This window comes from Cetorhinus maximus, chromosome 26, assembly GCF_964194155.1.
Source record: "Cetorhinus maximus chromosome 26, sCetMax3.hap1.1, whole genome shotgun sequence".
Classification (NCBI taxonomy): domain Eukaryota; kingdom Metazoa; phylum Chordata; class Chondrichthyes; order Lamniformes; family Cetorhinidae; genus Cetorhinus; species Cetorhinus maximus.
Genome location: NC_135904.1, coordinates 16,112,941 through 16,135,293, shown reverse-complemented (window position 1 = coordinate 16,135,293; position 22,353 = coordinate 16,112,941). Strand labels below are relative to the sequence as shown.

The 22,353-nt window shown below is 40.9% G+C and overlaps 1 protein-coding gene across 1 annotated transcript; it reads right to left on the bottom strand.

Annotated features, from left to right (window-relative positions):
- Positions 1-639: 639 nt before the first annotated feature.
- Positions 640-20,769, bottom strand: cyp19a1a (cytochrome P450, family 19, subfamily A, polypeptide 1a). The gene is made up of 11 exons (XM_078530221.1): positions 20,681-20,769; positions 19,003-19,332; positions 18,763-18,913; positions 18,477-18,518; positions 18,191-18,345; positions 14,897-15,076; positions 13,985-14,099; positions 12,061-12,175; positions 8,977-9,139; positions 5,363-5,604; positions 640-2,094 (listed from the first exon to the last, which is right to left on the bottom strand). Exons 2-11 carry the CDS (start codon positions 19,175-19,177, stop codon positions 1,855-1,857), a joined length of 1,578 nt encoding a protein of 525 aa, XP_078386347.1. The 5' UTR covers positions 19,178-19,332; positions 20,681-20,769; the 3' UTR covers positions 640-1,854.
- Between the last annotated feature and the right edge of the window lie 1,584 nt (positions 20,770-22,353).

Here is a 22,353-nt window from a genome sequence, read left to right as displayed (position 1 = left end):
TTAGATACGATAATTCCAATATTTTAGTTTTGAGATAATTTTCACTTTATAATGACTTCTAACTAAAATGTAGCAACTAGAGTTAATAATATTGGGATAGAACGCAAATTTTCAGTCAGAGTTGCAAATGTGCCGATAATTGTAGCTTCAATGCCATTTACGTAACATTCTTCTTTATTCCACCTCTCAACCTCATCCAGACTTGTTTTGCTTTAATCTTTAGGAGTCAGGTAGTTTGGAATAGGATTGTCTTCCGTTGGCTTATGAGATTCATGTATCTAGCCATCGTGCCAAAGGACCATAGGCATCTCTCTCCGCTCCGCAAGCAAGGGGGGTAAGGTGAGGAGGCAGGGCCCCCATGAACTACCACAGCAGGAAAAGAGATTGAACACGCGGCATTGCTGTTATTCCGCATCACGCTCTAGCCATCCAGCCACCTGAGCTAACCGACTCCCAGCTACGCAATGGAGGAAAGTGAAGTTCTAGCCTTGCTTTGAAATGCTGTTCCATTTGTAAATACTGCAGTGTTTTGCCATGGCGCAGAGTTTGTTCAAAATAAGAGAGAAAAGATTGCAGGCTGACGACACAACAACTTTATTGTAGCTTAATCCAAATGAGGGCCTGGCATTCTGCCCCCAGTGGGGCAGGTGCTGTCAAAATGCTCAGAATACTGAACATTTTCAAAAGCTTTTGTCTGGCCCAAAAAGGTACAAAACTATAATGTCTGTAAAACAGTAGATTATACCATTCATGATTGATTATAACATCTCCATGCAGTATGAAAAATATTTTGGCACCTCCTAATTAAGCAGCCTTTTTTTATTTTTCAATGAATGAAGTATACACATTTGGAATCTACCCTGCACAGTATTGTCACCATCTCTAGCTGCACTGGAGCCAGACCACAAAGGCAGATTGCCCTCTGCCCTCAGTGGGGCAGATTTGTAAATGTGTGAGGTATATGGTTCTGATATCCCCGACACACTCTCTGTCTAACATAGAATGGAATTCACCCTCTTTCCCTAACACAGGATGGAACTGACCATCTCTTCCTTACACTGAGTGGAACATAGCCTTCTTCCCTTTGCTTTATCATAACTTAAATTTCTTTCTTTTGATAAAGTTACCTACCACTCACTTTTCTCAAGATATTTTCTCTCTTTCTGATCTCGGCATTAATTAAGGTTGAGAAAATTTTCTTTCCGTCTCTCTATATACTTATCCACATCTATTAACTTAATGTTTAGTGCAGTTGTGTGTGTGTATATATAATATATATATTTATATAAATGAGTATAGAAAAAAATTAAATAAGAAACTGATTCTCAAAACATGATCATGAATTGAATTTCGAAAATGATATTTTTTTAAATTACATCATCACACTTCCCTCCTCCCCGACTCTTCAGGTCCCCAAACACACCCAACATGCTTCTTCCTTCTGCTGAAAAGGCAACATGGTCTGGTCTATAGACCTCTCCACAGAGGTGGTCAGTGACTGACACACGTGCTGATTTTACTGTCCTCACCTCTCACCCACTCCCGATGCTCCACCTAGTGGCCTGGCTTAGTCCTGGAGAGGGTTGAAGGTGATTGCAGAAGCAACAATATAAAATGATAACCCATGATCACAAATGACAGTGCTCTATTTCAAGATTATCCCAAAAACAATAATATTAGTGGATCTAGGGAGGGAAAAATCTTCTACCACAAAGATTTGGATCCTAATTCTAACCAGCATTTTGGTTCAACTTTATGAAAAGATGGCAGATTTTATCTGGATGATTTCGTTATGGTCCCTCTGCATCATGCCGATGAAACCTTGTGCATGCTACTTGCATAGAAATTGGGATCTTAGACCTCTTCTTGATCCCTCGGGGTAAAAATCATTCTGAGAAGAGTGTGTGACTCATTGGGATGGTAAGACAAGTCGTTGTTATTTTTGACATTTTCTAGGGTGCTTCCATTATGTGAATGTACTCGGTACCTCTTCAACATGGTCACCAAGATACCTTTCATCATCACCATGGCGATATATTTTCCCACACAGGAACGAGGGCCACAGCCAAATGGCTGGAAATAGCGACGAGGAACCTACAAATACAGGAGAGTTAATGCTACCTTCCACTTGTACGGACAGATAGAATGAGCAAATGATTTTTTAAATTAATAATTGTGGCCATGTACAATATCTGTTTCTACTAGGTTTAAGGCCAATCTTTGCCACTATCTAGAACATAGCAAACATTCAGACATTTGATGAAACCTTTGGACTGCAGAGGCAGAGAAAATCTTGTAATTCTAGACTGGCTCTGTTTGACTTTCAGATGATGCACCTGATGATCAAACAAATGCCAAGGTAACTTTGCATCCTCTGCCACTGAGGCCCTATCTCACTGCTTATGCCCGAATTTCTGTTATGTGTCCTTGGCAGGCGAGGCTCTTTGCCTGGAATACAAGGTTTGTAGATTGTGGAAAGGTTAAAACACAGAAGGAGGATATTCAACCCGCCAAGTCTGTGCCACCTTCTGTGTAGGAGAAATTTAGCTGGTCCCATTCCCCAGGCCTTTCCCCCTTAGCCCAGCAAATGTTTTCACTCCAGGTGCTTATCCAATTCCTTTTGAAAGCCATGATTGAATCTTCCTTCACCATTCTTTCAGAGAGCGGATTTCAAGTGGGAGCCACTCTCTGCGTAAAAATGTTTTTCCTCGTGTTGTTTTTGTTTGGGTTTTTTTTTGCCAATCACCTTAAATCTATACCCTCTGGTTCTCAACCCTTCTGCCAATGGGAATAATTTCTCTCTATCTAGTCTGTCTAAAACCCCCCTCAGCATTTTGAAAATCTCTGCCAAATCTTCTCTCAACCTTCTATTTTCCAAGGAGAACAGCCTCAGCTGCTTCGATCTATCCATGTGACTGAGGTCCCTCATTCCCGGAACCATACTTGTAAATCTTTTCTGGACCCTGCCCAAAGCCTTCACATATTTCTAAAATGTGGTGCCCAGAATTGGGCACAATACCCCACTTGAGGCCACACTAGTGTTTTATAAAGGTTCATCATAACATCCTTGCTTTTCTACTCTATGCCTCTATTTATAATGCCCAGGATCTCATGTGCCCTTTAAACCAATTTCTGAATCTGTCCTTCCACCTTCAATGATTCGTGCACTTATACCCCCCTGGGTCCCTGTGTTCCTGCTTCCCCTTTAGAATTGTACCCTTTAGTTTATACAATTGACAAATGACCTCCCTCCTCCCAGCAAGTTGTTAGCAATCTAAAGGTTAAAAACTCAGTGTGTTTGCTTTCAGGGAGTAATGAAGCCAGATAGATCAAGAGGAGCTGAGGTTTGATCCACAGTCTGCACACAGTTGCTGGATTCACTCAGCATGACAGTAGGGACATTACAGTTGGCCTCAGCATTCGTGGTCTCGGGAAGGATAAATTGAGCCGGGGCTTCTGCTCCTGGCCATTGTCCAGGAATCCTTGCAGAAAAGAACATGTACTCTGTCGCCAGATGAAGGCAGGATCAGGCTTGCCTGTGACACCAGATATTTAGCTGGTCCTAACTATCAAATTCACATCTAAACAAAGAATGGCTCCTTGAGTGAAGTCGGCTCATCAACACCATGAAACCAAACCTCAGCCAGAGAGTCAATGCTATTAGAACATACAGAATGTGTGCATGTGTGTTTGTGTGTGTGTAGGGGAACTGGCCCCAAATAAAGATGTAAAAAAAACACACTTAAAAAACGGAAAGAGAAGCAAAAACTCACAATTCTTTTTTGGGAAATGTCATTGTCGAAATCATGTATCTATGCTCTGACTCTGCAGTGTGACTCTTTGATAAAATATTGTAAAGAAGCCACCCTCAGGTTTTCTTTGTACAGAAAGTAACATTATTACTTTATGGCACCAATAATATTTTAGAATTTATGCAAGAGAAGAATTTAGATGGTTTACTCTAGCTTTTCCAACCAGGAATGCTATCTTGCAATAGCTGCCACAGCAATTTTCTATTAATGTGGTAGCTCTGTTTTCCATCCAAGTCACTCTGGAGTTGAAAAACTCAGCATGTCTGACAACATCTGTGAAGAAAGAAACAGAGTTAAGGTTTCAAACCCAATATGACCCTTCTTCGGAACCAAAGAAAGGTTGGATTCGAAATGTTACCCAGACCTGCTGAGTACCTGGCAGCACTTTCTGTTTTTATTTCAGATTTCCAGCAGCTGCAGTATTTTGCTTTTATTCTTTCATTCTAGACTGGGGCTCCCAACATTAGGGTCAATTTGAGTCAAATGGTGACTCTGGTCACCAGGAGCTGGCTTGTAACCATCCATGGAACACTGACTTTGTGCCATTGGATTGCACTAAAAATAAACGGCTCTGAGGTTGCTGGTTTCTCCTCCCTGTTGGCGATATTACTCCATTTATATCCGTTAAGGTTTCTGTGGGACACTATCCCTTTCCAACCCCAAACCCCCGTCCTTCTATTTCAGTTCTCAAGTGGTTTTGAGAGACTCACCTGGCCACTTTATTTTTGTTTAGGAAGGAGATTAAAAAGGTTTAATTGAAATGAAGCTGTCATTGCCCACAGGTTTGCCAGATGTCTACTGACACGTGCGGGTTTTATACATTCAGAGGCTTCCTGTACAAAAGCAGGGTGGCAAGAGGCAGGCCAAGACTCTTAACTGAGGGCCCCAATTTGTTTTGCAGCCATGAGCATTGATAACTATTAGAATTCAAACCCACACAGGAACTGGCTATGCTGAACTTCCACATTGATCCAGTGCTGGTTTGCCACTATAAAGAAGGACAATTTTCACAGGCATCAGAGTCAGACAAAGCTTTTGTATCACCTGTTTGGGTTGGGTAAAAAAAAAAATGCTTTGTATGCTGGATCTGCTGCCAATAATGCTTCTAGAAGATTAGGTCAGTTTGAATCAACCCTTCCAACATGATGGCCCCTGTTATCATCAGTAAAACCAAGAGCTCCTCTCCATCACTAAAAGAAATGGAGAAAGCATGCTGGATCTGCACCAAAGCAGACATTACACCTTAAAATTCTTGCATATGGGATGTGAGCATTGCTGGTAAGGTCAGTATTTATTGCCCATCCCTAATTGCCCTTGAGAAGGTGGTGGTGAGTTGGCTAGGGAAGCTAATCTGGTGGCATTACCATCTGTACGTTGGCCTTGTGACACAGAACATCATCCGGACATGAACCAGTGCACACAATTACACATGCTACAATGAACAGCATCTACCTAAAGATCACTTCATGTGTCTTTAGGCAGCCTTTATGAAGCTAGTGTGTGGGCCTGTTACACGTAAAGCTCAATTTTCAGCAAGTGTGGATACTCACATTTTGTGCAAAGTTTTCCAGGTTGAATTCATTTGGCTTGAGAAAGAATTCGACTTTGTGCATGCGGCCCAGGTTAAGGATAATGTTGGTGCCTTTTTTTACTGGGTAGCCATCAATCACATCATCTTTAAGTGCCTTGCGCATGGTGAAGTCCACCACAGGCTGGAATCTCATGCTCTCATTAATAAAGCTCTCCACAGTTTTCAGCTGCTGCAGGTCACTGTTTTGCACTTCCCGTTCCCCTGGGAATGAAGAGGGAAAAGTGTCATGTAGCCTAGCATCTGATTTGCATTGCTGTGTATGTATTAACTCATTAGAAAGAAAGAATGATTATAGCTCCTATTGATTTCACATAATCGGAAATTAGAAAAGTGGCCAGATGACATATTCATGGGGATTGAGCTCTCATTGATTGTTATGTTAGAAAAGTATTTGTGTTCCCACTGTGAAGCAGTGATGTTGTAGTGTCAGCTGTGGCTCAGCGGGTAGCACTCTCGTCTCTGAGTCACGATGCTTTGGGTTCAAGTCCAACTCTTGGAATTGAGTGTAGAAATTAAAAGCTGACATCTGGTGCAGTGCTGAGTCAGCACGCACTATCTGAGGTGCTGCCTTTCAGATAAACTGTTAACCCAAGGCTCTATCTGCTGTCTCAGGTGGATCTAAAAGATCCCAGGACATTATTTTGAAGAAGGACAGTCCCTCCCTGTGTATTGGCCAATATTTATCCCTCAACCAACATCAAAAAGCAGATTACCCGGACATTATCGCATTGCTGCTTGTGGGAGCTTGCTGCTTACAAATTAGTTGCTGCTTTTCCTACATTACAACAGTGACTACAAGTCAATAGTACTCCACTGGCTGTAAAGCACTTTAGGACACTGTGGGTTGTGAAAGGTACTATGTGTAAATATATGTATGTTTTTGTAACCATTCTTAATCCATATCGTGAACGCAAGTAATAGGCCAATGTATAGCTAGGGTAATAATGGGGTTGGGGTCGGGGGTGCATGTTGGGTTGAACCGTGGTGGGAGTGGTAGTTGAAATAGTAGGGGGGTGGTGTTGAATGTAATAGTGGGGGGCAAGGTGAATGAAGTAGTGGGGGATATGGTTGATCTAATAATGGGAGGCATGGCGGACGGTCCAGTAGATGAAGAAAAGGTTCTGCTAAGATCTTGATCACACCAGGGAATTACCAAGCAAGGGCCAACTGAGCAATGGTAAGTCAGAGTGAACATTGCCACAAATCATTCTCAAGCATACCCCATCAGCTCGTTTCAGTGCAGACACCTTGGGCAGGTCTCTTCCCCACTTCTCTACAAATATTGCCCGCCATGTGAAATTAAGAAAGAGGACAAAATCTAGAATTTTTTTTAAAAGGTGAGATTCAATCTCAAAGAGAAGATGAAAGCAAATATAATGGTTATTTACAGAGCTCCACATTGATGAGACTTGAAAGTACAATTGGGACATTGAATTAAGAGCCTCCTTAAAAGCTATTCATGGGTAGGATGTTAAGAGTAATTAAACCTAAATCAATTACATTTGGACTTTGCATTATTGTAATTTAATGGCAAGATATTAAAGGAACCACAGCTTTTGACTCTCTGCAGTAAATTGCTTTGGCGAAACCAAGGACATTAGGACACTATGTACAGAAACAGAATCAAGGAACAGTGCGATCAGGAAATGCGCCAACATCATTGTCACCAAAAAGACACTGAGTTGGCATTCTAGACACTATGTCATTGTCCCAGTATTTGTTCTTCTTTAACAAGTAGACATTTGTGTTGATCTCTTAGTCCATTACACATCATAGAATTTGATCCTTTTTTTTTTACATAGATTATAGCTTTGTTCTTAGGAAAACACTGATAAAATCCTTTGACAGTGCAGTGCTGAAGGCCTGCTGACTAGCCAAATGGATACTCAGTAGGTTTTCAACACATGAAAATTGAAACAAAATATCTGTCCGGGTCAGTCCCCCAGCAGTGCCATGTACAACCAGAGCCCAGCCACATAGTGAGAGAAGACAAAGATGGCAGCTTCTGTATTGGTCAATCCGACTGGACAAGTAAGCTCATAAAAGCAATGCTCGGTACCACATGTGATAGTAACAGAGGGAGCCATGTGAGGAGGGGGTAGAGCAGGCTGATGTGGAACAAAGGCCATCATCCTTGGACCAGTGACTCCGACGGCAGTGGTCAGTGTGGCTAAGGGATAAATGTTGTGACAGCTCCTCCATTATTGATTCTCCAAGTTGACTGTATGGATTTGAAACAGGTCCAATTTGCACAGCCGGAAGTAAGAGTAACTTTGACTTTCATTTTCAATATTGCCCTTCTTGTTAACCTTGATGGAGACTCTGAAAATCTGGCTGTTTCTTTTGAAATATCGAGCTGCTTAAGTGATTAACCATTCCAACAATGCTGGTCAGGGTCTGAGGCATCAGCTGCCTTACCCACCTTATGTTTTAGCTATGACACTGCAAAAACAAAACTTAATGGGATGTACTTAATTTCTTAAGATTATTCCATCATTTGACAATTTGGAAAAACCTGGTTTCTAAAGGCAATAATTTGGGTTGTATGCTGTGAAAAGTTGTAAGAAGTGATTTTCTTACTTTACATAGAATTATACGAACATATGAATTAGGAGCAAGTCACTCGGCCCCTACATCATGGAAAGAATCTGCTCAGTCTAACGACTCTGTGTTTGAGTTTATCCTTCAAATGAGCATTAGTCCTACCCTCATCTGCCTGCCCCGTTCCCTTTCAGCTTGTCTGTCAAGAAGGCATTTTGGAAATCTGAGCATAATTCAATTAAAATGGCTGGAAAATCATGCACACCGCGTGCCTGAGGCTTTGTTACCTGCTGCCAGCAGGTGAGCCAACTGGTTTAGACTTAGAAAAGTCCATGAGTTCCTTGGATTTTGAGACTGAGGTAAAGAATGGGGCAGGGAAACCTAAGGATGTGTTTATAGTGATGCAAAAGACAAGTTTAGAGTTGTTTCTACTCTGTATGACTATGTTGGAGTAGTAATCAGTCTTGGCTAAGGGGAACAGACTGAGTTAAACCAACCCAAGGTGGTGGTGGCCTCCCAGACCAGTTGATCACCAAATGCGTTCACACTTAGGGCCAGCAGATTTAAGACTGCAGGCATGAGTCTTACACTGGTACAATGGTTGGGAGGGAGGCTAGTTGTGGATCTGTGTGGGACATGGATGAGGGTCACACAGACCCACAGTCCCAGGGTGCATGGATGTCATTTGTTACTTTGAGCAGTGCTGTGAACAAAGTGGAAGCCAGGTTGAAGGACCTCAGTTAATGATGACAAGAGGAAAGGCAGCTGTACAAGAGATTGATAGAGTCATTGTTGACATTTTGGAGTGGCAAGCCAAAGGAGACAAATGGCAATTGATTGATTAAATCCAATGTTTTATTTTGATTTTTACCCAGACATGTTTGCTTGTAGCTGGGATGACCTAACTATTTTGATTGAAATTAAGAAAGAAACAAAATTCAAACATAAGATTCAAACACTAAGATGACTTAGTCATAAGAAAGTCAACCTGTCATTGAAACTATTGTTTTATGCTTTCTCCCTGTATCATACCTGTAACTGCCTGAATCTCTTCAACTATTTTCTTCTCCACTTCAGGATGTTGTGCAATAAGCATTAGCATAAAAAAGATGCTGACAGACATCGTGTCCGGTCCTGCTATCAGAATTTCCAGTACGCTCTGCCTCACATTGTCCGCAGTCAGTTTTCCATGCGTCTACAGAACAGCAGAAAGGCAACTTTATTTTGGCACCAGTAAACTTGATGTGAGCATATTAGCGAGCATTGCTGGCCATGATGAGTGATGCCGAAACGGAGATATGGGCAGTCATCTAATGTGAGAGATATACAAAAATATAAATATAGGAGAAGAGTTTTACTTCCAAATGATTACCTACCTCACAAATAAATAAAAGAAAGAGAGTTTATCACTAATGGTTCATTAAAGTTGAATAAAAATGCAGTAATTTGCACTTGATTTTTTTTGTGCTGTTTACTTCCTTCTCCCTCTTTCTCCTTACACCATAATCAGGGCAGGCATCCCAGCTTCTACCTGTGTCAAACTATAGCCGCCATTATGAATCTCAGCTTCACACAGCCCAGATCCTAGAATCAACATAATTTGAAAATACGAGCTCAGGATGCAGGAATCATGCTGCAAACCGCTTTCCAATCATTACAGACTTTCGGAGCAAGCAAACTTCAGGTTTGTTTTTTCCTTATTTGCTCACAGGCTCATTGCTCAGCACACCAACTTTTCTGGAATGAGACAGACTCTTGGCCCTTAACCTTCAGTAAATGTTATTGCCGCAAGGCCAGCAGTTGAATGATATTCTTTTTTAGATCTTTCCTGTCATAGGCGTCCTTGCTCATTGCTGCTCTAAGATATTTGTAAACTTTCATGAACTATACATATTGTGTCTTTTGTCTTGTTTGCTAATCTTATTTAGCTAAATTGTATGTCATTTCGCCCAATTTATTCAAATGTGATTCAGTTTGAATCAGGCTGAGGACACCTACATATGATGAGATCTAGACCATACACTGTGCAGATTTTCTTGTACAAACTAAGTGAAACTGTGGTTTAAAAAATAAATTTTAAGTTATTTGTAATGAATTATTTCTAAATTAATTTAATGATTCATGATGATAAAGTGGCCTCAGTGTAGAATTGATCCAGACAAGTGACAGTTTTGGTCCCCGTATTTAAGAAAGGATACACTGGCATTGGAGACTGTTCAAAAGAGACTCACTAGGCTGATTCTTGGGATGAAGGAGTTGACTTATCAAGAACGGCTAAACAGGTTAGACCTTTATTCATTAGAGTTTAGAAGAATGAGGGGTGATCTTATTGAAACGTACACGATTCTGAGGGGGCTTGACAGGGTAGATGTTGAAAAGATGTTTCCACTAGTGGGGGAATCTCAAACTAGGGGGCACAGGTACAGAATAAGGGGACACACATTTAAAACTGAGATACGAAGGAATTTCTTCTCTCAGTGGGTAGTGAATGACTGGAATCCTCTACCTCAGAGAGTAGTGGATGCTAGGTCACTGAAAGGATTTAAAGAGGGGATAGGTAGAATTTTGAAATGTAGGGGAGCTGAAGGCTATGAGAAGCTGGCACATAAGAGGAGTTGAGGCCTGGGGCAGATCAGCCATGATCTTATTGAATGGCGGGGCAGGCTTGAGGGGCTAAATGGCCTACTTATGCTCCTGTTTCTTATGTTCTTATGTAAGCCAGGGAGGTCCCAGAATTGACCTGCAGGGCAGAATTTTACAGCCCTGTTGGGGTGGGGGGTGGGGCCATTCAAAAGTCTATTAACTTCGCAAGGGCTGTAAAATCCCATCGTAAAACTCCGCCCACGGTTTGAATTCACTTAGCCATTTTTAGCTAGGAGCATAAAGATATAACAATTGGCTCTGGTGTCCCGAGGATTGAGGGAGGACTAGCCAAGTTTCATATGTTTTGTTATTATCCAGTGACTTCTGTTGGAAAGTTATCTGCCCTTACTGATAATACTCGGTCATTTGGCTGGGGTACTGAGGATCGGCTGTCATAAGAACAGAAATCAGGTGGACTTGCTCACCGTGGCCCTGGGATAAACGCCAACTCCCATGTTCGCTGTCCTGAGTCAGCAACATGAGGGGAGCAAGGGAGAAAATTGGATGGGAAAAGGTACGGGTGACGAGAGAACAAATAAAAGTTTAATTTACTTCAAAGTGAATAGTATTGAGAAAGATATGATGAAAGAAGTGAAAAGCACAGAGAGGAGAAATATTGTTCGAAATGAAGGGCAAACAATCTAAAGTATTGAAATGGAATTTAAAAAAGCAAAAAGACAAGAGAATTTCACAAACTAAAAGGCAAAAGGAAAAACGTTTCCTCTTGTGGGAAAGAGCAAATCTAGAGGCCATTTAAGATAGTCACTAAGAAATCCAATAGGGAATTTGGAAGAAACTTCTTTACCCAAAAAGAGTTATAATGCAAAATCCCCTACCACAGGGAGTGGCTGAAGCGAACAGTTTAGATACATTTAAGAGGAAACTAGACAAGCTTAACATGAGGGGGAAGAGAATAGATGATTACGATGGTAGATTTAGATGAGGAATGATGGGAAAAGGCTCGGGTGGAGCATGGACTGGTTGGGTTGAATGGCCTGTTTCCGTGCTGTCTATCCTATGTGAAGAAACAAAGGCAACATTAAATGGGAAGCGAAGGGGAATCAAATGTGAAAAGGAGGGAGATAGAAAAGTTAAGCTGAATTGATGGAAAGGAACATCAATGATATGGAACAGAGCACCCACAATGATCGAAGATTAACAAAAATAATTAGAAATTAAAAGAATGAAAAAAACCTTCAAAATATGATCTCGGCAAAAGCAAAACAAAATTGAATGAGAAAGACAGAAATATTTGACAGGAAATAAGTAAGGAATAAAATATTTTAAAAATAAATTGGAATGTGAAAGCAAACATGGGGGCCAGCAATAAATGCCACGAATTCAAAAATGTTTTGAAATAGACATTGAGGCAATATTCATGTGTTGTCAATGGAATATCTAGACTTGATGATATCCTCATATGTAACAATGATAATTCAGCTTTTATTACCATTCTCATCGACAAGTGGCTACCTGTGCAAAAATCAGGTCGGTTGCAAAGTCGGTGATATCTTGCAGTTTTTCAGCTTCTTGCAGCTCTTGCTGTTTTCTCAGTAGCAGCTCTTTCACCGCATCTTGTAGATCCTGGCTGCAATTAGACAGCATGGACTAAAATGATGGTGAGCCCAAGAACAGAACCTCATTTAATTGGCGACAGCAAGTGAACGGTTTTAAAACATGAGGTAAGTTTGCATAAGAAATGCCATCTTGTCAAGGGATGACTACGGTATAGGAAAGGAGTTACTGTTCCCAGTCATCATTCAAAGAATAACTTACACAAGATAAACACTGTTGGCAAAGGCCATTTGTTTCATTTCAGCTCGTACTCCCATGAAATCCAAACTTACATTCTGCCTGTCATGTTACCTAACTGACTCTTGAACCATTCATTAAAACATCTTATATTTATATAGCGCCTTTAACATAATAACATGTCCCAAGGTGCTTCACAGGAATGTAATAAAACAAAATTTGAACCAAGACACACAAGGAGGTATTATAGGGCAGATGGCCAAAAGCTTGATCAGAGAGAGATTTTAATGAGCATCTTAAAGGGGGAGAGAGAGGTAGAGAGATGAAGACGGCTTATGGAGGGGGTTTCAGAAAATTGAGGATGCTCAAGAGGCCAGAATTAGAGCAGCAGGAAATTACAGAGATAGGGAGGGGTGCAGGGATTTGAAAACAAGAAAAACAAAATTGAGATATTGTTTAACCTGAAGACATTGTAGGTCAATGAGCACAGGGGTGACGGGTGAACCAGAATAAGGACACATGCAGCAGATGTTTTGATGGCAGAGTTGGCTCTAAGGTATTTTCTTCCTCAGCTCTACAGCCTGTAACTTCTTTGGGGTGGCAATCAGAGTCACCTCACTCCCAGGTTTTTACCTTAAAATCCAGCCCCTCCTTTCTCGCCAGAATTTCCGACTCAGGCCGGGTGAGAACTGTGTAGTGCAGCAGGTGACCAAGGCCTTGTGTCAAGGGCAGCAGAGTTGGAGGTAAGGAATCCTCACCCCCTTTCTTTTTACGGCACTAGCTGCCAAAAAGCTGGTCAGTTTAAGGGTCCAGTCATTTTAAGAAGCCAGGGAAAAGGTAAGTTTGTAAGATAAGTGGGGAGGAATGGAGGTTGGGGGGAGAGGCTCTGGGGGTCAGGTGGTCAGTGGGGGCGGTGTGGTCAGTGTGAGGGCTCAGGTCATCAGGGATGGTCAGTGGGGAGTAGGGTAGGGCAGTTGGGGGCCCAGTGGGTAGTCATGGGAGGTTGGGGGAGTGGGGTGGCAGTTGGGAAGCCATGTTGAGGGGGGGAGGTATTGGGGGTGTGGCGGGAGTCTCGTGGGAGGTTGGGGGGGTAGGGAGGTTAGTTGGTGGCTCCCATGGGGGTGGTCGGTGGGGTTAGTAGTATAATTACCCAAAAGTTTATAATTCTAACTTTTTCTGGGTAACCAATACTGTAAGACTATCCGAAGTTTGCGATTTATATTGTACTTTCAGATAATTCCCATTGCAGGGCAATTGTCCAACGGAAGTTTGAACTTCCTGGGCAATTGCTATGCAATCCTTACCAAGGGACCTCCGGCAGGGGGTTCCCCAGCGCATCTTTGGGGTACCCTCCTGTTACCATGCCCTGGAGCTCAGACGTTATGGGTCTACATGCTGATCACTCACTGTTTCCTGAATTGTCCTTTCACCAGTTTAAGCCTGTGACTCCTTGTTCCGATTTATTGGTTTATATATTTTACAAATCATTTAACAATGTACAATATGTTTCATTATTTTGAAGGGTTGCAATATTTGATTTTTGTTTAATATAAAGTAACTTCAAATGAAATATTCTCAGCTTCAGTAATCTTAAGCAATGCGCCAAGCTTCAGATATGCAGAGATAAGGGGAATACAATACTCACGCAGCTTTTTCATACTTCTCATATATCCACTTAAATTTGAAGAAAATATCTGGTTTCAGCAAGAGTGTTTGCCATGTGTCAAAATACTTCTGAATTTTAGACACAATTTCTCCCTCTAGAAAGGCAAAAAAAAAGGCAAATACACTTCTCCTTTTATTCAAAAACATACTATTAATGCAGAAATAAATGAAAGAATAAATGGCTAACTTACTAATGCCCACCAAACCCACCCCCTTACCCCTCAATGCACAAGTGTGCACGCGCAGTAATGACAGGGCTAGAGACTATTAATCCTGGAACTTCCTTCCTAACAGTGGGTGGACCTACACCACAGGGACTGCAATGGTTCAAGAAGGCAGCTCACCACCACCTTCTCAAGGGCCCCCTTGTGATGGGCAATAAATGCTGGCCTAGCCAGCGACACCCACATCCCACGAATGAATAAAAAAAAAATGATTTCCTGTGAAAAAATGCGCAATTCAAATCCAGTTCTCCTCACTGACACTCTCTGCAGCATCAGTTTTCTTTGAATCTCAATCTGTATCCCTGATTAAGATGTCAAATGAACATGGGGTCTCTGAATATTTATAATGGACTGTGTTGACATGCAATTTCATGAATAAAGCAAATGAGTTAATGAATGATGATGTAAAATGGCACAGAGGGATTTTGTATGAACACGGTATTGTGTTTGTACATAATGTTTTAACCCTCGTTGCCAGATTGGCTGCTGTTAGGATAGCATTCAAGTTGAGATGAGTTGCATCAAGGTGAATTCTAACTCGTTCAGACAGCATTGTATAGACAAGGTCAGGATTGAACTGCACTCGGGGTATGTAAAGCAGTATATTAATTATTATAACTACTCATACTCCAGATGTCTACTTTAAACAGGGTAGAAAATAGGATTACCATGGAGTGGGACTCTTAGGAACAGCCTATTGGAAATATCTAGTGTGATGGCTCTCAGAAGCAGCAGTATATCCACGCAGGCCGTGGTGGCGTTGTTACCCCCCAGCAGTTTCTCCAAGTGATTACGGGTAGACTCCACACTCACAGCAAGAGTCCTCTGAAGACCTGGGCCAGTCAGGGCTGAAAAGGATACACACAACACTCACAACAAATCCTGCATTGTACACAGTGACTATTTACAAATATATCATTTTAATTGCCATCTAATGTGCATGAGGAATCCATGATATGGCTTGTGATGAAGGTTTCTTTGTTAAACAGCTTGGGTTTGTGGAGCATGCCTTACGCAGATCTCAGAGGCCTTTACAAGGAGGCAATGGGGACATCAAGCAAAGGTAGGTTCTTTAAAGAGCTATCAAAAGTAGCAAGGTAAAGTGGGTACATCAGAGAGTGGGGATTTAGTGATTGACAACCCACCCTCTGAAAATGCCGCCTAGGGAGCAAAGGACAGCTAAAGAACGATGGCTGGGGGTGCAAAGGGTGTGAATTGGGATGTGTGGATGGACAGCAAAATTCTGCTTGAGCTGATAATATTGCAGTTGAGTGGAATGAATCCTTCTACTATAAGTAAGCAAGCACGATAGATTAATCACTGATCTGCAACGAACAGACATCTAATAAAAGATACTTGTTCAATTTCTGAGCCTCTTAGGAAATAGTAAAAACCCTCCCTGGGATCAATAACACATTGGTTCCGCTGAGATTAAAACAAAAATAAAAAGCAAACCACACTGCGTGACTTCATGTTCTGGCTCCTGGCTCTTACTGCAAAAGTAGCGAGCTTACTTTTTGATCAGCCAGGTATCTGGCGTGTGCAGAAACCCATCACCAATCTTAAGAGTTTTTAAGCCAAACTGCTGAAAAATCGAAACTGGTAGAGCGTGCATTGCGTATTCTCTCCCTCGAGGGACACATCCCATGTAGATGTTCTCGTGCACGAGTCACAAAAAGTTAGTATGCAGGTACAGTATGTAGTCAAGAAGACTAATAGAATGCTATCCTTTATTACAAGAGGAACTAAATATAAAAGTAAGGATGTTATGTTTCAGTTATACAGGGCATTGGCGAGACTGCATCTTGAATACTGTGTGCAGTTTTGGTCTCCTTATGTAAGGAAGGATGTAAATGTGTTTGAGGCAGTTCAGAGGAGGTTTACTAGATTGATACCTGGAATGAGTGGGTTGTCTTATGAGGAAAGGTTGGACAGAGTGGGCTTGTTTCCACTGGAGTTTAGAAGAGTGAGGGGTGACTTGATTGAAGTACATAAGATCCTGAACGATCTTGACAAGGTATACATGTTTCATCTTGTCAGTGAGTCCAGAGCTAGGGAGCACTGTTTTAAAATTAGGGGTTACCCTTATGACACAGAGATGAGGAGAATGTTTTTCTCTCTGAGGGTTGTGTGACTTTGGAACTCTCTGGCTCCAAAGGCAGTGGAAGCGGGGTTACTGAATATTTTTAAGGCAGAGGTAGATAGATTCTTGTTAGGCAAGGGAATCGGGGTGGGGGGAGAGGGGCTAGATGGGAATGTAGAACTCGAAATACAAACAGATCAGCCATGATCTTATTGAATGGCGGAGTAGGCTGGAGGGGCTGAATGGCCTACTCCTGCTCCTATTTTGTATGTTCTTATGTATGCTCATATACCCCAAATGTATTGAAGAAGAACCAAGGCTGAGGACACCACATGCCCTACCTGCAACACCCCCCCAACCCCCAACCTCATACTTATTTAGGGAGCTCCCAAAAGGAAAAACTGGTGAAACTTGGAAATGAAGGGAACCATGCAGTAAAACTCGTCCGAACTTATCTTATATACCTTAATATGGAACTCCAGTACTACTGGTGCTAGTATTGCTGATTTTGACTGGGATTTGACAATTTCACACCATAGTTTGATTTTTTTCCACTGGTGAAGCAGACAGATCAAGCTACTGTCTTCGGTTTCCTGCTTAGCCCGTTAAGATCTGATTTAAAGCTATGTGGACCTCCGTCATTATGAAAGTTGAACAAGACCGAGTGCACAGCAAAACAAATTGGAATATTAAACTTAAATGGACTATAGGTAATAAGGCTACATTCTAATATTTAAATAATAGAGGATAAGGGGGGACAAAACACAGGAGAAAAAGTGGAATAAAAGAGAACAGGGTAAATGAAGACAGAGAGAGCAGAAGTAAAGATGTTAACGCTGAGATCAGGCAGCTTGAGGGAATAGCAACCTTCCAATGTTGGCCAGCTTCTTAAATTTCAACTCATACACCACGATAGTCAACTAAACAGTAATATTACAATAATAAAGCAACTCAAATATCAGAAGTGGATTTATTAACTCCAAACTGCAAAAATAAAACGTCAAATGAAGATCAAATAATGAAGTGCTCTAATTCAGCTTCCTATTTCTACTCCCTCCTCTATCATTTTAATTATTTTTTTAAAAAACTGTCATTGGACTATTAAATCTAACTTCTACTCTTTCTTTCCTCTTCCATTCCTCATCTTGGAAATCAGAGTCATTTCCAAACAATAGATTTTTACTGGCTCAAAACTTGCCTTAAAGACAGTGCCTCAACCAATTGAAAACCCCAGGTCATAAAATTGCTTTCACCTCAGGGAGTAAAGCACATAGTATACTTAAATAGTATAAATGATTAGAAATACAGAATAAAGGTGTTGCTGATACTCTGTTCATATAATATTTGGAGGGTATTTTTTGGATCATTATGTGTTGACTTGAAGCTTCAATTCAAAGCTTTTCACCAGAGAGTACATGTGCATTTGTCGGAAATCTAAGGATTAAAGCAAGATGACTGTGCCATGAAATATTTATTTAATTCTTTCTTTAATTCATAATCAGGCATCACTAATAAAGACAGCATTTATTGCCCATCTCTAGTTGTCCTAAGAAGGTAGTGGTGGGCCTTCTTATTGAACTATGTAGCTTTATTCTTGTTGGTATTTCTAGTGGTTTGATACAACTGAATGGTTTGCAAGGCCACATCCTAAAGCAGTTGACAACTACACTGCTGTACATCTAGTTATATTTAATATATTGAAGGTTGCACTTTATACTGACACTGGAAAACTTCATTAGTTAATGCTATGTACCCTTATGGATGGCTCCACTACGTGCATTCATCAAATCACACCCATGGTTGAGTCCTTTGAGACAGACTGAGGTAACACCTTTGAGTCAAATTGACTCAAATTGACCCAAATTGTAAAATTTCTTACCTTTAGCAAAATATGGGCGTGTTTGTTTCCAAATGGAAGGATTATTGTTGAAGATTATGCCGTTTTCATTCATGCCAATGCACTGAAGTGCCTGTTTGTTTCCAAACCTGGATATGTAGTGCCCCTTCTTCATCACATGGTTCACAGCTGAGGATCTAAAGAAGAAATCAGAATTGAAAGAAGGTTGGTCACTGGCCTGGGTGATCAGCTCGTCTAATCCTGGCCATTTGCACAGGATAAGGTCAATGTAGAAAAGTCATGAACTCAAAATAATGTAGTAAAATACCTGCTCGAGTTAATTATAAACGAGACAAGCACATCAGAGGATCTAGACAAGAAATCAGAGTTGGAAAAAGGTTTTTCATAAGCCCCGGTGATCTCTTAATAGTATCCTGGCCATTTCCATATCGCAAGAAATACAGAAAACTTCCAAAGCCATAGACAGCATGTTTAATTTTAATACAAGGGAAATACATATTTATGTTCCTCAGTAGCAGCGCAGTTCAGCTGATGCACGGCAGAGCATTGTTCAGCAGAATATTGATTTCCTGCAAACTTGTAAATTGATTTACCTGCTAATAATAAGTGTTTCCTCACCATGGATCCACACTCTCACTATCTCTCCATACTTTTCATTGTAGTAATTGCTGGCACTGCCAATTCCCATCCACAAGAATCTACCATAAGAGATTAGAGGTCCAATGCCCAGACAGAAAGAAGGACCTGCTTAAAGACATTGCACAGTTAGGAATATGCCAGGGTGATCACTCTCTCACCAACACTCCGAATAGAACACCTGTGCTTTTTGTTACCTGGCAAAGTCGCTTTCCTCTCGGAGATCTTGACAAAAATGAAGAGTAGCCCCAGGAAAAGCAGGAGGGGAACTGTGGCCCTCGACCCCATTTCGGGCACCATCCCAGTCGTCAGATTCTGTTGTGCTGCTTTTGACATCTGCAACACCGTGTCACCCAGGGGAAACTGCCTCATTTCCACATAAGCCGAATTTTTAAAGAAGTGAAGTAGATTGCAAAGCACGTTAACGCTGATTCTGTTGATGAGTGTATTGCGGTTGTCGATCAGTATTAAATAGCCTTGCACGATGCATTTTTATAAGGCACTGAGGAGGGTTCAGACAGGAGGGACTGGAAATGAAGTCAAAATAAAGAGATAAGTTACTTTTTCAAAGAGAAAATGCTTAGTAACCTTGGTATAAAGCAACTAAAATGCCTTTTTCAGTGCTAATTTTTATCTGTAATCTTGTCCTTGAACAGTCACTGATGGCATTAAACTCAGCCTAACCATTGAGGTTGATAACAATTAAATTATATTAAATGCATTGGACATGTCTATAAATGGTATTAAGAGCACTTTGTTGTCAGTTTATTTCTTAAAATCTTGTTGCTCTTGAATAACTTTCTCTTATCTGCAATTCTTTCAGTTTTTTTAAATTTTGCTCCCATCCCTATCACCTCTTTTCATCATTTGTTTTGAAGGCTAAACCTGGTCACTGATTGTTTCTTCTTTTTTTATCTCCTGTTTATCCCTGCATACCAACAACTTGTCCACATTCCAGGCGAGCAATTCACCTTATATTATTTGTGCATAAGGTACTATGAAAACCTACAACACCCTTACATTATTTTGTCTAAACATATGCCTTAGAGCCAAATGCTGAGAAATAACCTAAATGTTAAAGCTGCACTGCACTCAAACTGGTATTAGGCAGCCTCCTGGAGGGGGTCTCACACTTCATACTGCAAGCTTCATAGTTTACTGAGTTATGATGCCACGCTCTGTTGATTCACCACTCAAAACATCTTCACATCTGTATGAAAGATGTCACCTTAGTGACCCCCTACCTTTATGTAAAGATTCCCTTTGCACGCTAACTGATGGACTGACCTTGTATTTTAAATTTATCGTAGTCAATTGTTCTGCTTCTTCCTTTCAGATTTGCTAATCGCACGGTGCAGTTTCAACTCAGGTCTGCTCATTTAGGATTTACAATCAACACCTCTTCCCCTGCCTTGAGTAACTTAATAGGGAAACAGGAAACAGTTCTCTACCTGAGACTTTTTGCTCGCAGGGAGGTACGTTTAAAATGGCTTAGAGATGATTTGCCAAAATGGCAATATACTTCACCAAAAGTAAAGCAGCTAAACCCCATACATATTTAAACTTCATTCAATGTTACTCCAAATCTATCCCCCTTTAGAATTCCAGCATTAAACTAAAATGATTGAAATCTCCTGCTTTGAATAAGAAGACCAATGTATATTTTTTCAGAAAGAATTTTTGATAGATTAAATCATAATTGTTGGAAATGTTATTGCACTATGATGATTGTTAATTAAATTATTTCTTGTTTGCAAAATATAATCAGATGTACATATCTTCATTTAAAAAAAAAAGTAATCGTCATTCACCCACTGACTTACAATTCCTGTCTGGTTCCTACTTAGTTTAGTTACTATTTAGGAATTGACTCACATTCAGAGATACCTGTAAATAGTCAGGGACTTGAGGGGGTATTCCTTTCTTGATCTTTCTCCGGCCGTTCTGGAAATGTTTTGTTTCGTCACCCTGTGTTCATCCTGTTCCCTTTTTATAGTGGGCCTAATTTTGGTTGCTAAGTGCAAAGTTGCCAGGAAACAACACTAGGAAATTAGTGACAGCTGCTGTCAACCGGCAGAGACATTTGCTCTCAAAATCCGTCAGTCCCTCACCCCCTTCCATTTCGTGTTTAATGCTTCCAACGAAAACACATGTACTGGAAAATTAGATTGGCAAATTATCAGTGAAAAACATCTCACAAGGTAAATGTTATTGGTCTGTTATTGGTCCATTTGGAGTTCATTTTCTACTGATTGCTCCTGCTGAAAGCTTTGCTTTACCTCAGGTTTTCAATGCAAAACAAATCTTACTAAATTGAATGATTCGCTTCAGAAGCTGTTCAGAAGTTCCCATAGCAACTAGTCTTGCACTAGATTACCCTATCAGGAGATATTTGTACTGTGCAAATGGCTTTGTCCAGTGCCATGAGTTCGAGAGCAAAACATTGTTTGATAATAATTAACGTTTGAGATGTTAAACAAGTGCATTGGATTATAATCAGGATTGAAATTAAGGATCTTAAATGACCACAATTGTGCCTTTTCAGGCTAATTTGTCAATTTCTTTATATTTGTTCATGGGATGTGGGCATCGCTGGCTAGGCCAGCATTTATTGCATCCTTATCAGCTCTTGAGAAGGTAATGGTGAGCTGCCTTCTTGAACGGCTGCCATCCATGTCATGTCATGTCACACTGTTGTTAGATTGTGAATTCCAGGATTTTGACCCAATGACAGTGAAGGAACAGCGATATATTTCCAAGTCCAGATGGTGTGTGGCTTGGATGGGGACCTGAAGGTGGTCGGTATTCCCATACGCCAGCTGCCCTTGCCTTTCTAGGTGGTAGAGGTCACGGGTTTGTAAGGTGCTCTCTAAGAAGTCTTGGTAAGTTGTGCAGTGCATCATGCAGATGGTATACATCATCTGCAAGCTGCCACCTTGCATTGGTGGTGGAAGGAGTGAATGCTTAAGGTGGTGGATGGGGTGCCAACAAAGCGGTTTGCTTTGTCCTGGATGGCGTCGAGCTTCTTGAGTGTTGCTGGAGCTGCACTCACCCAGGTTCAATACCTGAACTTAATTCAGGTAACCTTTCTTTGGATTTGAATTTTTGCTATAAAAAAATGTGCAGTATGCCAAATGTCATTGTGTTTGTCCAGCCATTCAGTTCTGGTTTGGTACACAGCAAAGATGTATCTTCTATCTCTAGTATTTGTTCAAATATTTTTATTTTCCTTGGACATTAACAGAAAGTAGATTTTCCAATGAATTATCGCAATCCTCTCTCTCGTGGGTTTCAGCCCATCCTAGATTTATGGAATGAGAATCTCTGATTTATTGAGGTCCTAAAAAATTGTTTCGAAAATTTCAACTTAACTCCTAATTGGGCAGAAAGAAATGTTGAGTATATTTAAACAACTATATTTTCCATAAAAGTGGCACAACTGTGTGAACACTTCCTGTTTGTCACAGTCCAGCCACAATACTGAGGCAATACATTTCCCATGTCACACTCAATCTGTACTGGCACTCCACTGAGGGAGCGCTGCATTG

Bases quoted from the DNA above. Each gene is read 5' to 3' on its own strand.
- cyp19a1a (XM_078530221.1), bottom strand. From the start codon at position 19,177: ATGAGGCAGTTTCCCCTGGGTGACACGGTGTTGCAGATGTCAAAAGCA. The intron at 18,346-18,476 runs GTATTTTACTAC...TTTCTTCTTTAG, and splicing joins TTTATAATTAACTCGAGCAG to ATCCTCAGCTGTGAACCATG. The intron at 5,605-8,976 runs GTATGATACAGG...CTTCATTCCCAG, and splicing joins AGAGATTCAGGCAGTTACAG to GGGAACGGGAAGTGCAAAAC.